The following is a 14,764-nucleotide window of genomic DNA, read 5'->3' as shown; positions in this document are numbered from 1 at the left end:
CTCAACTCTTTTGAGAAGGAAATGGATTTTTATTGAGCATCTATTATCTGCCAGGTGCTGTACACACGGTATCTCAGCGATACCCCACAACACACCTGATACTCTTTTGGCCCACTTCACAAACGAGGAGATTAAAGTTCAAAGAGGTTTAACAGGTGAGTCTGAGGTTGCACATCTTAGACTCAGGCAGCCGGGAGTCACACTCAAGTTTCACTGAGTTTCAGGTTTCACCGCTTTCCAAGGGTCAGCACGGCCACCCTGCCTGACCCTACTCTGCGTGGACGGCGGGCAGGCCAGGAGAGCCGGCTCGTGCTTGCTGGGGTCTCCTCCTAAGTAAGCTACTTGCCTCTGAGAAAACCCTCACCCCAGTGGGAAGGCTCTCTCTGGATTTTACAGACCCACTAGCCATCTCTTCACCTCCTTAGCTCCAGCAGCAAAGCATCTCAAAGGATCCTGCTTTTGGAGCAGAGCAGGAGATACCCAGCTTCAGCCGCCCCCATGCTCTGAAAGCGGCCGCCTCACCCACACTTGCATGTTATTGAATAGAAGTCTCCCTCTATTCGGCAGGCCTGAAAGGACCCCAGGCTTGGACCTGTACCGTGAACATGGGCCCGTGATCATTGCTGCACAGGGGCCACACAGCACAAAGACAGCCACCTCCCGGCCTGCCCACCCCTCACCTGCAAACCACGCCCCACACTTGTGTCCTGACTGACCTCAGGCTCCTCTGGAGAACACCTGTGTCTGGTTTCTCTTCCTCTGGGGCTCGGCCATGGCAGGCCCAATGCACAGCCATCTGACTGAGCTGGAGCAGATATCCAGAGAGGACGGGGTAAAGGAATCCCAGTTTCAAGTTGGTCTAAAATAGGGTCTTGGCTAAGACTCATTTCATGCTATTACTATTGAGATGAAGAGAGGTATTTGGAATAGTGAATATTTACCAGTGAGACTGGGTTCCTCAGATTAAATTCAATCATAGAACAATAGAGTAACAATAAAAGTGGCCATTATTATCCTTTGCTCCTAACTCAACAGATACAGGCTAGATTTATTGAATTAAATGAACACTAATGACTTACATTTATACATTGATTTACAGTTTTCAGAGGATTAAATTTCTCAGTTTAAATAGAAAGAACACTGGACGACCAGCCTACCTTGAGTCTTTTCTTTTAATATACAGAATAAACAAGCTTTGAAAATAATTCTGTTTTGGGAAACATTTCACCTGGTTTGATTATGAAGAAGTTTTTGTCATATTTGTCTAAGAACCTCTGATATGGTTTTTACTTCTCACTGAGCACATTTCTGTTTATTTTAATCTTTAATATATTTCCAAGGCATCCTCCCTCTGGCAGACGTTGCCTGGGCCCAGCCTTATGCCTCTTTCTGTCATCTCTGCGTCCTTGGTGGGCTCCAGCTGCCTGTACCCACTTCTGTTTGCCGAGGGCGTTTCCCAAGACAGTGGGAAAGTAGGAGCAGCTGGGATGTTAACATCCCCTGTGACCAACCCTCAGCCAATGACTGATAGGAGTTGCTATATAAATACCCCAGCTTCCCGGGTATCCCATCCAGTGGGATAACTCTGGTGCACATCTTCTGCATCATCTCACAGATGCCCCAGTGGGATTCCAGCCACTCACCATAGTGACTTGTTTGAAATGCACCCCTTACTGGCTGCCTTCCCTTCCCCATCTCGCTCTCCCTTCCTCTGACCTTCCTTCCATATAAACTAGTTGCCCTGAAACCCTTGTCTTGGGTCTGCTTCTGCAGGAACCCAAACACAGACCTCCCCAAAGTGCATTCCACTGGAAGGGCACGGGGCTAGCTCTCACATCCAAGCCAGTAAGTCACCTAACAAGGTGTGAAGCTGCCTGTTAATCCTTTGCTCAAACAATTTTCGAGTTTATCACCATCCACTGATTTCATTGCCCTCCTGGGCAGGTCTACTCCACTTGCCATGCTCATTCTGTTAATTATAGTGTAAAAATTTTAATTAAAAATAAAGAAGATAAATCTGGTTAGTAGCTTCAAAGCTGTCATTCTCAGCTCTTCACAGAATGAGGGAGAGCTGTGACTAGCGAAAACTAGCTGGTTCAGGTTCTCTGCTGAGGAATTAGGGATGAGCTATTTCAGTGTTCAGTTTTCTCACCTATACCAAAGACATAGGACATTTTCAAAGTCATGTGTAATTAGATACAATTGGTTTGTAAAGTTCCAAGGGTTTTGATAATTGCTGAAGACTCAGACCTTCCTTTGGATGGAAGTTGTCAAACTGTGCAGTTTTGTCCAGAGCTCACATTTTCTGGTCAATTCTTAGATGTCATCTAGTTTAAGTCATCTCCTCAACATCCCCACCAAAAGGCCATCAACTCTCCTCGTAAACATTTTCCGATAAGGAGAACCTATTACTTCCTGGGAGAGCTAATTCTTTTAATTTATTCCTTAATCGTTAGATAGTTCTTCCTTTAACTGAACTAAAATCTTCCTCCTGCAATGGTCACCCATTGGTGGGAATTTTCATGGGAGAAATTACTGAACAAGTTGAATGTCTCATCTATCATGGAGAACTGGAAATATTTGAAAACACATTTAATGTGCTTCTTAAGTTGTGTTTTTTCCAGTTCTTTCCACTCTCCTAAGCATGTTGTGGTTTGGAGACCTCTACCACCCTTGTCACTGTCTGTCACACTCCCTCTAAGAGTGAGACTCCCATTAGAAGCGACCTAGTTGTCCAAGAATTGGGGATTGGAAAGTTTAAGTAAATTACCACATGAGGCAATACTATATAGCCCTTATAATCATGTTTTAAAGATTATTTAATAATATAAAAATGTTCATGACATATCACATGGAAGGGGGTACTATATATGCAACAAGAGCCCAATTTTATTAAAAATATATGCATAGAAATGAAGTCGAAAATATGTTAAAGCATTAAGAATGGTGATATAGCTAGTTTTGAATCTGTTTTATGTTTTTCTACATTTTCTATAGAGCACATTTATTTTTTTACTTTGGTCAGCAGTGACTTATTTTATTTTGTTTTTATTGGAGTATAGTTGCTTTACAATGTTGTGTTAGTTTCTGCCGTACAGCAAAGTGAATCAGCCACACATATACACATATCCCCTCCCTCTTGGGTATTTTTTAATTAGAAGTTTTTTGGAAAGAAACAAAGGGGGAAAAAAGGAAAGCAGAAAACCACACTCAAAGAACCCATAGGGTTTTCGGGTATGTTCTGCTGTGGCAGAATTGGGTGGAGCTGGCACGTCTCAATGGGTATCTTTCCCTTTCCAATTTCAGATTAGAGTTTCTGGCAGATGAATCCCACTGTCGACTGGCATCGTACCTGCAGTTCATCAGAGCCCCAGAGGATTTTTCTCCCACTTGAATTACTATCTCTTTTTAATCCGGTGACTGGTGTCGGGGGCAGCTGTCACGGAAACCCCTGGGCTGGCCAGGGATGCCCAGGTCAGTGTCCATGTAAGTGGCCTTCGAAGGAGGGAGGCCGTGCGCTGCCCACCTTCCAGCCTGACTGGCAGCCACCCCACCTTGAAGTCTTAGAAGCTGTGAGAGGAGCAACGCTGGTTTGCAAAAGTGAGCAGACCCTTATTTGGCTTCCCCAAGAGGCGCTGGTCTGGGGGATGGTGGGAACCCTGTGCAGCCACAGCTCAGCTGGGAAGGAGACTGGAAATGCCTCGCGTGCAGGGCAGCCCTGAGGTCGAAACTGCCCCTTCCAGGCTGTTGCTCCTGCCATTTCTCCACGAGGAAGGGCCCCTGGGTATCAGAACCTTGGAGAAAATGAGGCACGTGCATCTCTCAGCCTCCCCATTGGAGAACTCTCCAAGGTCCTGCAGTTACTGGGGAGGCTGGGAAAGGCAGGGCTTTGGAGGGGACAGACAAGGCCCTGTGTGGGGCAGTGCCTCTAAGGAAGCAAAGGAACCTCCAGGCAGGCAGCCCCGTGTGCCAGCAGTGGGGCAGGGGGTCAGAGAAGAAGAGAGAATGCTGTCCCTAGACTCTGCAGATGGTCATTGAGGCAGAATCTGCAACTCCTAGGTGGTTCTTCACTGCCTTATCTACCAGAGTGGATTCTCATCTCGGGGAGCAGAGCTTTGGATTGTCTTCTGTCATTTCTCTCTGGAGGCACATTGGTTGCACTATGCCCAGTGTATACTCTCCCAGGTCTGTAAGACCCGTGCAGGAAATAGAAACCCAGCACCTTGGTGCTTTGCTTCCCAATTCCCAGCCCACTACACACATGGAAAATCTCCCTTCTCTTTTTGCAATGTGGACACTCACACCTTCCAGGAAGAATGACCCGGAATTTTGATCCCCAAACACTTCTGCTTGTTAACCATCTTTCCTCTATTTAAATTCATGTTCTCCTAAATATGAGTCTTTTCAGCAAATAAATAACATTTTATAAAATACTTAGCCCTGGAAGTTACAGGAGAAATATAACTTAATAATAGTTTGGGTAATTTTAAGTGACTACCCCAATGCTTGAATAGTATACTCCCTGGGGTTAAAATAAAGCCATCGCTTATGTTTAAAAGGTTTGGAGATTTTATCGGGAAATCAGCAGGTGACTTGCTGGGTCAAAAGTCAGAGCATGGGGTACCAGCCCAATAGCATTTACTGTGATTCCCTGTTAATGTTTGTTATGTGTCAAGGGATACTAAGTGCTCTACTCAGATTCGTGGGGAAAGTCAGTGTGGAGTGCGCATCAGCACCGAAATAAGAAGAAGGTGGCATGCTTGACCTTACACAGCTACGGGTGCAATGTGAGTTCCTGCTCTTTTTGGCTTTTGCCATCGGTTTTGTCCAGCAAGAACCCAAAGGGCTCATTCCCACCCACCATTCAACATCCTCAGCTGGAGCTGATTTTAAACCTTGCCAAGGCTCTCTCTTCCCTCTCCCTGTACCTTTGTTCTCAGCACTTTGTTCTTTCAGATCTCAAGTTTCCTTCTTTTCTTCTGGTGAAGTCACTCACCCCTGCCTGCCGCCAGGCCCCATGCCTCGTCTGTCTTTGGCCTGAGCTGTGGCTCTTATAAGACGGGCAGTCTGGGGTGCATGCACGTGCAGGCGTGCCCGTGTGCCAGCGTGCACGGCCTATGTGTGTGCAGGCATGTGTGTGCGTCTGTGCGAGTTCCCACTATGAGGGGCACCAGAACACTTAGGACACACGCGTTTCCCCACACAGGGCAGCTTGCACTTACATAGTTTGAGGCCAGGTCCGGGTGGAGATAGTCGATCCCTGCGAAAAGACAAGAGCACAGGAACAATAGGTTAATACCTGCCACGTATCCTCAGGAAAGCTGCTCGAGAAGGCGCGCTCCTTATGTGCTGGCGCCAGGAGATGTGTGTGGGGGGCGGTGAGCACTGGGCCCCAGCTTCGAGTTTCCATCCCCGGGGGAGGGTGCTGCCCCGCCCACGTGGAGAGCCAGCGGCCACCAGATGTGTCAGAGGAGGGAAGCCAGTTAGAGCTTGAGGCCCCAGGATAACACTTCTGACATAAATGCCAGCTTAGTGACCCTAAGACGGATCGCTCAACAGAGAACTGATCTAAGAGAGATTTGTGGAAATCCTGACATTTCTAAAGCATCAACTGGCATTTCTTCTGAAATGAAACCGGTTCTGGGGAGGAAAAGTGATTATTATTTAACAGAGCCCGGACAGCAATGGATTAGGAGAGCGTTGCCTGGCACGGAAACCAGAGGAACACGGCTCGGCGAGAAAAGCCATTAGGCAAAGGGCAAGTGATTTCCCACGAGGTGTCCTGGGTGGGAGCTGGTTCTTGTCTCTGCAGAAGGCTTTCCAGGGAGCCTCCCAGCAGGAGTCCTGCACTTTCTCCTGGATGTGGCCCGTCTTGCTGTTGGTCCATGAGCACTGCTGGGTTCCATTAACACGTGGATCTCAGAAAGCACTGTGAAACTTCAAAGGGCAAATTGCAAAGCTCTCATCCAGATCTGCAGAGCCATATAATCATTGCAGCAGTGACATCAGAGAATCCAGCCCTCTCAGAAATCGGCTGGCTTCCTGTACTACCTAGCATCACGGTTATGAGTGTAGATTTTGGAGTCAGAGACTCGAGTTTTAATCACAACCACGCTGCCAAATGGCTGTGCGGCTTCAGGCAGGGTGCTTGGCCTCTCTGTGCTTGCTTTCTTCTCAACCTGGTAGGGGTGAGAACAGGGTGGTCCTATTATTCCAGTGGCATTAGTAACTCTATTGGGTTGCAATATTTGAAAGCCAGAAGCGTCATTAAGTCCCTATCATAGTGGTCACCTTCACTACATGCACACCAAGGCCAGGCCACATTATAGCTTTGTCCTGTGAAAAAGAACTTGTATCCAAATGTATATTTCTTTTTTTTTTTTTTTTGCGGTACTCGGGCCTCTCACTGTTGTGGCCTCTCCCATTGCGGAGCACAGGCTCTGGACGCGCAGGCTCAGGGGCCATGGCTCACGGGCCCAGCCGCTCCGCAGCATGTGGGATCTTCCCAGACCGGGGCACGAACCCGTGTCCCCTGCATCGGCAGGTGGGCTCCCAACCACTGCGCCACCAGGGAAGCCCCAAATGTATATTTCTAAAAGGAAGTTTTCCTTTGTTTTTCCTGGTTACACAAGTAATTTCTGGACTGGGAGTCACTGTGCTGCTGATGTTTTCATGTTTTGACATCAGAAGCAATTGCTGTCCTCACGCTGCTTGTGAGACTATAGCCAGGCCCTTCCCCCTCACCATCCTCCTCTCCCCTCCCCAAAGCTGCAGGAGGACAGCGGTCAGAAGATTTAAAGGCTAATATTATAAAAGTTTTAGACCTTTGCTCTGGACCCTGATTCAGAGATGGTCAGTGTAGGCTGTGGGGTGGAGTTGGGGATAAGCACAGGCTACGAGACCAACAGATCAGTTCTGTCCAGGCTCAGACACTGTAATATTTGTGTGGCTTTGGCCATATAGCTTCTCTGAGCCTCAGCTTCCTCATCTTTGAAATGGGAATATTGTCTACCTCGCAAAGCAGTTTTCGAGGTTGGAGCCGGTTCATTGAAAGTGTTTAGCTTGCAGTAAACACTTAATAAATTACATTTCTAGCAACCTCATTAGTACCTTAATCCACCACATTTTTAGGGTTCTGTGGGTGGTGCAGATGAGCAGAAATATTTGAAAAATCTACTTGGTTTTAGAGTGCTGTGTTGAAATTAAATTTTCCTATACGTTTGTGGAAATTGGTTACATTTTTTGAACTCATTATTAGGCAAAACATTTTATAACATACAGATGAGTTTAAAAGATACAGAGAATACTTTTTTTTCTTAACAGGGAGTCAGTTTTTAAAACATGGCCTCAAGTTCTGATAATGCAAGTTATTTAGGAAAGGAATTTTCTAAGAGGCAATAGTCTCTTCTCTGTGATGGGAAATATTAAAGCAAAGAGATAATTTGAAACCAGAAGGAAATCAGAATGAAAATAAGATAAATTTAGCCTAATTAAAATAAAGTATCTTTAATTAGGTTAAGTGGAACACTGAATGTGAAGTTAGAACAGATACAGACTTTGGTCTGAGGAAGAAAATATTATTGATAGATTAAGAATGATAGACATGACTCAGAAAAAATAATAATGAGCTAAGCATGAAAATAATAACCTGGCAATTAAATAGTATTTCGATATTTTTGTATATTTGATTATCTTTGAAGGTGGAAGTCACTGAATACATCTTCTTAATCAGTTTGTTTATTTTTCAGTTCTTGTATTATTAATGTATTCACTCTTATTTTCATTCACTGGTTTATTTTCAGCAATGAAAGCCAGGTGCTACGTAGGTCCTGGAAAAACACAATTTAGATACAGAACCTGAGCTGTCCAACCATCTAAGCCTCACAGTCTACAGGGGGCACGGACTCATCACCAGCCAATCAGAATGCACACAAATGACAAATACTTGGTTATATTTTTGTTCATAAACCATTAGTATCTGTCATTAGTTTGAAAGTCTAACCTACAACAGTCCATATTCTCAGGAATCGCTGGCACCTCTGGAGACCTCAGGGAATCAGTGAGCTCCATGTACATATTCTTAGTTACAATGCTAGTAGTTCAGTTGAGATGTATAACATCTCTGGACTCTAGCCTTCCGATGACCCCCACCCAGACAACACCTGACCTCAGCTGCACGAGAGACCTCAAGTGAGAACTGTCCAGACTTTCTGAACTCCTGTGCCACAAATCTTATGAGCAAGATAAATAGTTACTTTAAGCTGCTGAATATTGGAGTCACTTGTTACACAGCAATAATAACGGGGACAGACACCCTGCTGGACCTTCTGGGGCCTGCAGAGCCCAAGGTTAGGGGAGCAAACACAGCTTTTCAGCATATGACAGAGTTCTAAATCTCCTGGAAGGCTGTGGGTGACTGTCTGGCCCTGAAACTTGTACCTCTGCTTATAAGGATGAGGCCCCATCACAAAGTCTCACCAGGGAGGCAGAGCCACAGGGTGGGTTTCAAGCACTGAAGATGGTGGTGAAGATTAGTTTGGGCAATTTCTTCTCTCCCTAAACCTTAATTTCTTCATCTGCAAAATGTGGATAATAATAACACAAACCTTAGAGAATAATTATGACTGTTTCCAAATGTTAAGTGGAGCCTAGCACATAGTACTCACGAAACGCTAGTTTTTATTTTTACTTCAGCTTGAAAGCTCTCTCTGACCCTGCCTCACTGGCCTTCAATCTTACTTCCTTCACTCCATCAGCTAAAGGCCTTGACTCACGCCTTCACTGACCATCTTTGACCTCGATAGCCAGCGCCCGTCCTGGGGCTGGGTGACTCCTGTCTATCGCCAGAGTCTCATTACGGCCACATCCTACTTTCCAGGTTAAGTTCCCGACACCAAACAATTCCATCACAACAAAAGGGATGAATCGTCATCATTAAGCAGGGTCCGTGCTGACATCAACATGCCCAGAATGTCAGAGCAGACCCTTCAGAAATTCTTTCTGCCCCTTTGGCAACAGTTAGCCATGGAGGTTCTTTCCCAGAGGTATGTAGGGTGTGGCAGTCACATTGGGTTGCACCCAACGAAAGCACCTACATGAAAGCGGGGAGCATCTATCAAGTCATTGGATCTGGCAGAGGGGATGATGGCTGAGTTTCTGAGCTGGGCAACCAGAGAGGGCTGAACGAGTATGAAAACTGTGCTTGTCCACAAATCGAACCTTCCACACACAGATCACCAACTATTTCCCACACAAGACAGGCTTATAAAATATGCCATTAATTTTGCTCTTAGGTCTCAGGGTCAGCATCCGTGTGTGTCTTTGACCTTGTTTTGGGGTGATGTCTTGCCGAGAGACTATCTGGGGAACGATTCCACACCATCCACGTGTGCAGGCAGCTGAGAGAGAAGAGGCAGCCCTGATACTCCCAGCTCATCATCTCTGCTTCGCGTCTGTGGGTGTTTAGGCAGAAGTGCCCCACCACATGGTGAGAGGCTGTGCGTCTGGACTTGCCCTTGCTGTGGCCGCTTTTGCCCCAGATGCGCTCATCTTGCTGTTCAACGCTGGGTTTGGAGAAGGGCTTAGTCGTCTTCTTTTCTTCAGTTATCCTACTGAACAAGCATGTGCCGGTTTCCAGATAGCCACAAATCCCTTGTCTCTCTCCACACCAGGAGGCAGGATCTATTGATATCTCTCCTCCCCTGGAATCTGGCTCTCAGACTGTTTATCCGGTGACAAGGGGCAAAGCAATGCTTGCCCATCCCAGGTTCAGCCTTTGAGAGGACTGGCAGCTCCTGCTTCTTGTCTTAGGATGCCTGTTCTTGGGAGCCCTGAGCCGTCCGTGAGAAATCCAGCCACCTTGCTGGGGAGGCCACGAGGAGCTGGAGGGAGGCCGAGCCATGTTAGCACCCAGCTGAGACTCCAGTTGACACTGGCCCCAGCTTCCTTCTTAGCCCAACTGTATGAGAGACCCCAAAGCCAGACTGTCCCTCTGAGCCTGGTCCCCCCACAGAACGGTGAGAGTTAGCAACAGGGTGTTTGTCTTAAGCCACTCAGTTTTGGGGTGCCTTGCTCTGCAGCAGTGGGCAACCAAAACAATGGGGAAGTTAGGAGTACAATTGAGGGGCAGAGGGTGCGCTTTTTTTTGAATCTCAAAGGCCACTAACTCAGCAGGAGAAACAACATCAAATAGGAAATTCTGCTGAGACTTTGTAACGGGCTCGGCTTCTCAGGCCAGGAAATGTGGACCAGAGGCAGGCGACGCCCTCTCCTTAGCTCTCTTCAGAAGGGACGAAGAAAGGTCAGTCAAGGGGTCTGGAGTTAAAGAATCCTGAAACGGGCATCTCGGGGGCTGTTGGGGGTTCTGTGAGAGCACCGTGCCTCTCTGTGGCCACTTTTAAGGGTGCTTCTCTGGTTCCCCCCACATCTGTGTGATGAAAGGGTGATTACAAAGTATCCCAGGCAGGTTTTCCCCAAACCTACATGCATATTTCTCCTGGGTGAGCTGGGCTCATCCACGGTGTTTTCTAAGCCAAAGCATTAGGAAGGAGAAACAGGTAAGCTCTCCACATTGGCACACGCGCGCAAACACACACACACACAGACACACTCGTGAGAGCGCCTTTCTTCTTGTGAGAGCCCTGGCCACTGGAGAAAGCTTTTACATCCATTTCAAAACATCTCACACCTCAGAAAACACTGCGCATTGTTTTTATGTTAATATTTAATGAGCCCACACAAAGACAGTTCTGATTTTAAGCGCGCTGACTCTCCTTGTTTTCCCATCAATCCTGCTTCAAAGGCTTGCTTTAGAGAACATCGTGTTCTTTGAGGATCTTGAGAAGAGAAAGGCTCCATTGTTTCATCTCTGTATAGACTTTATATGTAATTAGACCAGTAGTGCACAGTGGAGCTTTACGGAGGACCCAGACAGCTAACGACAGGCAAGAATACACCCGCGACGGGACGATGGCAGGGCAGAGATGCTCCAGGATCTTGGCAGAGCCAAGGCATGTGTAGTTAGAAACACAGCGATTCATCAAACCCATTGGTTTTCATATCACAAACTATAAAAAAGAAAGTTCTGCTAAATCTCTGCTGGGCAGGCGTGTGGGATAGAATAACATATTGCAGGGGGCATATATAGAAAAATGTCATCAGTTTGCTTTACAACGACTCATTCTGAAAGTAGCAATAAAGTCAAAATTCCCCAAACCCCAATCCTGTTACTAAGAAGCTGTTGCGGGGATCAGAGCCACACTGCCTGATGGAAATTTCTGGGATGATAGAAATGAAGTTCAATTGAATTGTCACTAGCCCCGTGTGGTTATTGAGACCTTGAAGTGAAACGCATGTGATCGAGGAATTGAATTGTTAACTGTATTTAGCTTTAACTTAAATATGTGGCTTAAGTATGTGGCTATTTAAACTTAAATAGCCACATACTGCTAGTGGCTACCACGCTGGACAGTGTAGATCTAGAGAAATAGATGGTAAATATAAACAGAAGCCGCTTTTTTTGTTTGTTTGTTTGTTTTGCGATGCGCGGGCCTCTCACTGTCGTGGCCTCTCCCGTTGCAGAGCACAGGCTCCGGACGCGCAGGCTCAGGGGCCATGGCTCACGGGCCCAGCCACTCCGCGGCATGTGGGATCTTCCCGCACCGGGCCATGAACCCATGTCTCCTGCATCGGTAGGCGGACTCTCAACCACTGCACCACCAGGGAAGCCCAGAAGCCGTTTTAAAGTAAGGTATAAGCAGTGGCCCAATAAGAAATTACAGTTCAATGATGGTCAACTTTCATTAGTTCATTTAAATATTTTTAAACTTATTAATTCGATAAATATTTGTGAAGGGCATCCTCGAGCTTGAGGACCCCTGATGTGGAGAAATGTGAGGATGTCGACACAGTATAGACGACCACGCCCAGCATCTGGCCATTCTGCCTCTAATTTGCATCTCCAAAACAATGAATCTTTTGTGTTCCAAAGGTGTGCAAAGACACACTTGCTTCCAGGTGATGTACAGCCTTCGAAATACTCACCATCGTCCATAATTCCAATGGTAACACCTTTCCCTGTGTATCCCAGCTCCCAGGCTTCTGCCACATTCAAGTCGAGGCCAGGAGTACCATCAGCTTGCCCGGTATTGATCTGGTTCAGGAATTCCAAAGCAGAGAATCTTATTAGTTTGGTGTAGGTGGTAAAGCACCTGTGTAAATGTTTACTTGCCACACTCCTCAGACACCTGGTATTCCAGGGCCCGATAAAGGGCAACATCTTCCATGAAACAGTGCTTTGGGGTGTTTTCGCATCCACCTCTTCTAGTCTTCTCCCTCCATTTTTTGGATATACACAAAATCAATGTTTTCTGTTTTACGGAAATATGCAAACACAGTTTCAATCTTCCTATCTCTTATGACTAGATCATTATCTTTAAACTCCTTAGAGCCAACATTGCAAGAAACCCTCCGCAATTTAGAATTAAATGCTTGCTCTTGTAGCTCTTTATTTATCCCTCACTTTCAGAATTTAGTGCATATTGTCTCAGATTATTCTTATTTGAATGTGATTTCCTCACTAAATAACAATATTCTTTACAAGAGGGAGCATGTTCTATTTATCTTTGTAATTTCAGTACCACCACACCAAGTCTTGCTTAAAAATATTTGTTGAACTGAATTAAAGAGAGTTGGCTCAACTTTGGTGCATGTTCTAATGCAAAAAACAAAAATGCCTTCCCCCTAAAACATCAAAAAAGAAAGAAAGGAAAAAAAAGGAAAATTCCATACAAATATGTTCACTATCCTCTTTTTATGCTTTTTTGTCCCATGCAGATTTTCTCAAAGATAAATCATAAAAAAATAGCGAAGTCAGAGCTTGTACTGGTAGAAGCCCATAGTAATGAGCTGGCTGTTACCGTGTTGCTGAAACATTGTGTGAATGTCATTAGTTCTCTTTATAAAAATGACTGCTCTTCCCCTTCTAGGCACATGCGAAGATGACACCTCTCCAACCCCTTGGAAGCTAGAACCACATGACTTGTTTTGGGCATTGGAATGTGAGCTCATGAACCATTTGTCACATCCAGGCAGGAGCTTTAAGAGCCAGAGTGTGATTTGCCCCTTGCCCTCATTGAGATGCCCGTGAAAGCAGGGGTTGGGATGCAGCTGAGATGGAGATGGGTCCCTGGGGATTACAAAGCATTGGCTGTGAAGCACGAGTGAGAAGCAAGCTTTGATCCTGTTAACCCACTGTGATTTGGGGATTGTTTGTTATTGCAAGAAACGCAGCCTGATCCTAATACACATAAGCTCATTCAGTTATGCAGATTGGTTTGTAGAATTCCATGCCCCAAAGCGTAAAGCATAGTCAAGCTCTGAAGCCCCAAGAGGGAAGTTGTGATGCATTCCTACAATGGGCAGTCTATAAATTATAAACATTTATAAATTAGTCACTCCTTTTCCTTCAATATGCCCCGCAGTTTGGGTTGGTTTGGAGACACTGAGCCCCTCTTAAACATAACCAACTCACCCAAATAGATCAAGGAGGACTGCTGGTGTGTGAGAAAATATTCACTTCACCAGGCAGATGGGGTTTCCATCGCTAGCACCAAGTCGGGTGCTATCAATACCTATCAGCTAGTACCAAGTGGGGTGTTAGCTGACATCCCACAGAATCATGAGGAAATAGAAACCCATCTTCTATCTGAAGTTCCAAGCTGAGAAACATTAGGAATGATACCGAGATGCTTACCAGATACCACTGCTTCGTAAAAAGAGGGTCGTTCATGTTGATGTAGATCTCGTTGATGTCTCTATACCCTCGCTTTTTTCGGTTGAACCCTTCCTGTTGCAAGGCCCTCTTTACCTGGAATGACAATACTGGCATGTTACCTGAACACCCCTCTTCTGGACTTCATTTCTACAAATTCAAATTCTATTTGTATAGAATGTGTTGGGGTTTTTTTTTCCTCAGCAGAAACCAAGTTCACTTCATGCACATTCTTACTTTATGATTATTTTCCAAGATCATTTACTTCTGCTTGTACTCAACAAAGAGGCCTTGGGGATGGCTCAAAGTGAGTGTCCTTAAAATAAGAAGGAGATGGAGAAAAATATTCTCAAGGGAGATGAGGCGGTGGGGCATTAGTGAACTAAAACAGTGAAGCACTTCTATTAAGGAAAGGAATGTGGATTCATAAAGGGAAACAGTGGAACTGGCACAGACTATCTTTCTGGAGGGCTTCCCAGCATCCATTCTGGGAATCGGCCAAAAACAAAACAAGAAAAACCTGCCTGACAAGCCAGCAAGTCCACAGCAAAGTTCTAGAAGGTAAGTGAGGGACCTTTGAAGATAAATTGATGCTGTCCTTGCAATGAGGACACTTCATTTTGGGACAGTCAGACAGAACCCCAAGCCCTTGGATGGAAATGAAACTTAGGAGCTGAATTAGGAGGCTCCTAGCAACAGCTGGGCTTTGTCCCAAACGGGACCCTTTCTTTCACTTGGGCAATACCTAGTTCATTATCCAATAGCTGTGGCTGAGCCGCTACACACTCAAGGACTATGCAAATGGATAAAAGGGTGTGTGCTGGGTGCTTTTAATTTTTTTAAGTTATATTTTGCTTCTGAACATTCATTTCTCCTTCTGCCAGGACTCCCCAGTGCATTTGGGAGATTACCTCAAGCCCACTGGGTTCTGTGTTGGTGGGAGTGAAATTCAAGGCACCAGCCTCCTGAAGCCTCTCTCTGCCTCAGAGGTGC

The 14,764-nt window shown here is 45.8% G+C and overlaps 1 protein-coding gene across 2 annotated transcripts in view; it reads right to left on the bottom strand.

Moving 5' to 3' along the window:
- The window catches only part of PCSK2 (proprotein convertase subtilisin/kexin type 2), a gene marked incomplete at both ends in the record, with an annotated part of 213,656 nt that overhangs the window by 83,981 nt on the left and 114,911 nt on the right, over positions 1 to 14,764 (bottom strand). For both annotated transcript variants that reach the window (XM_082856430.1, XM_082856431.1), the window contains 3 exons: positions 5,223 to 5,260; positions 12,043 to 12,151; positions 13,754 to 13,867. In XM_082856430.1, coding sequence (XP_082712556.1) covers positions 5,223 to 5,260; positions 12,043 to 12,151; positions 13,754 to 13,867 — 261 coding nt within the window. The remainder of the gene's footprint in view (positions 1 to 5,222; positions 5,261 to 12,042; positions 12,152 to 13,753; positions 13,868 to 14,764) is intronic.

The sequence above is a fragment of the Leucopleurus acutus genome, assembly GCF_964270905.1.
Source record: "Leucopleurus acutus genome assembly, chromosome: 16".
NCBI lineage: Eukaryota > Metazoa > Chordata > Mammalia > Artiodactyla > Delphinidae > Leucopleurus > Leucopleurus acutus.
This window is presented reverse-complemented; position numbering and strand designations above follow the sequence as displayed.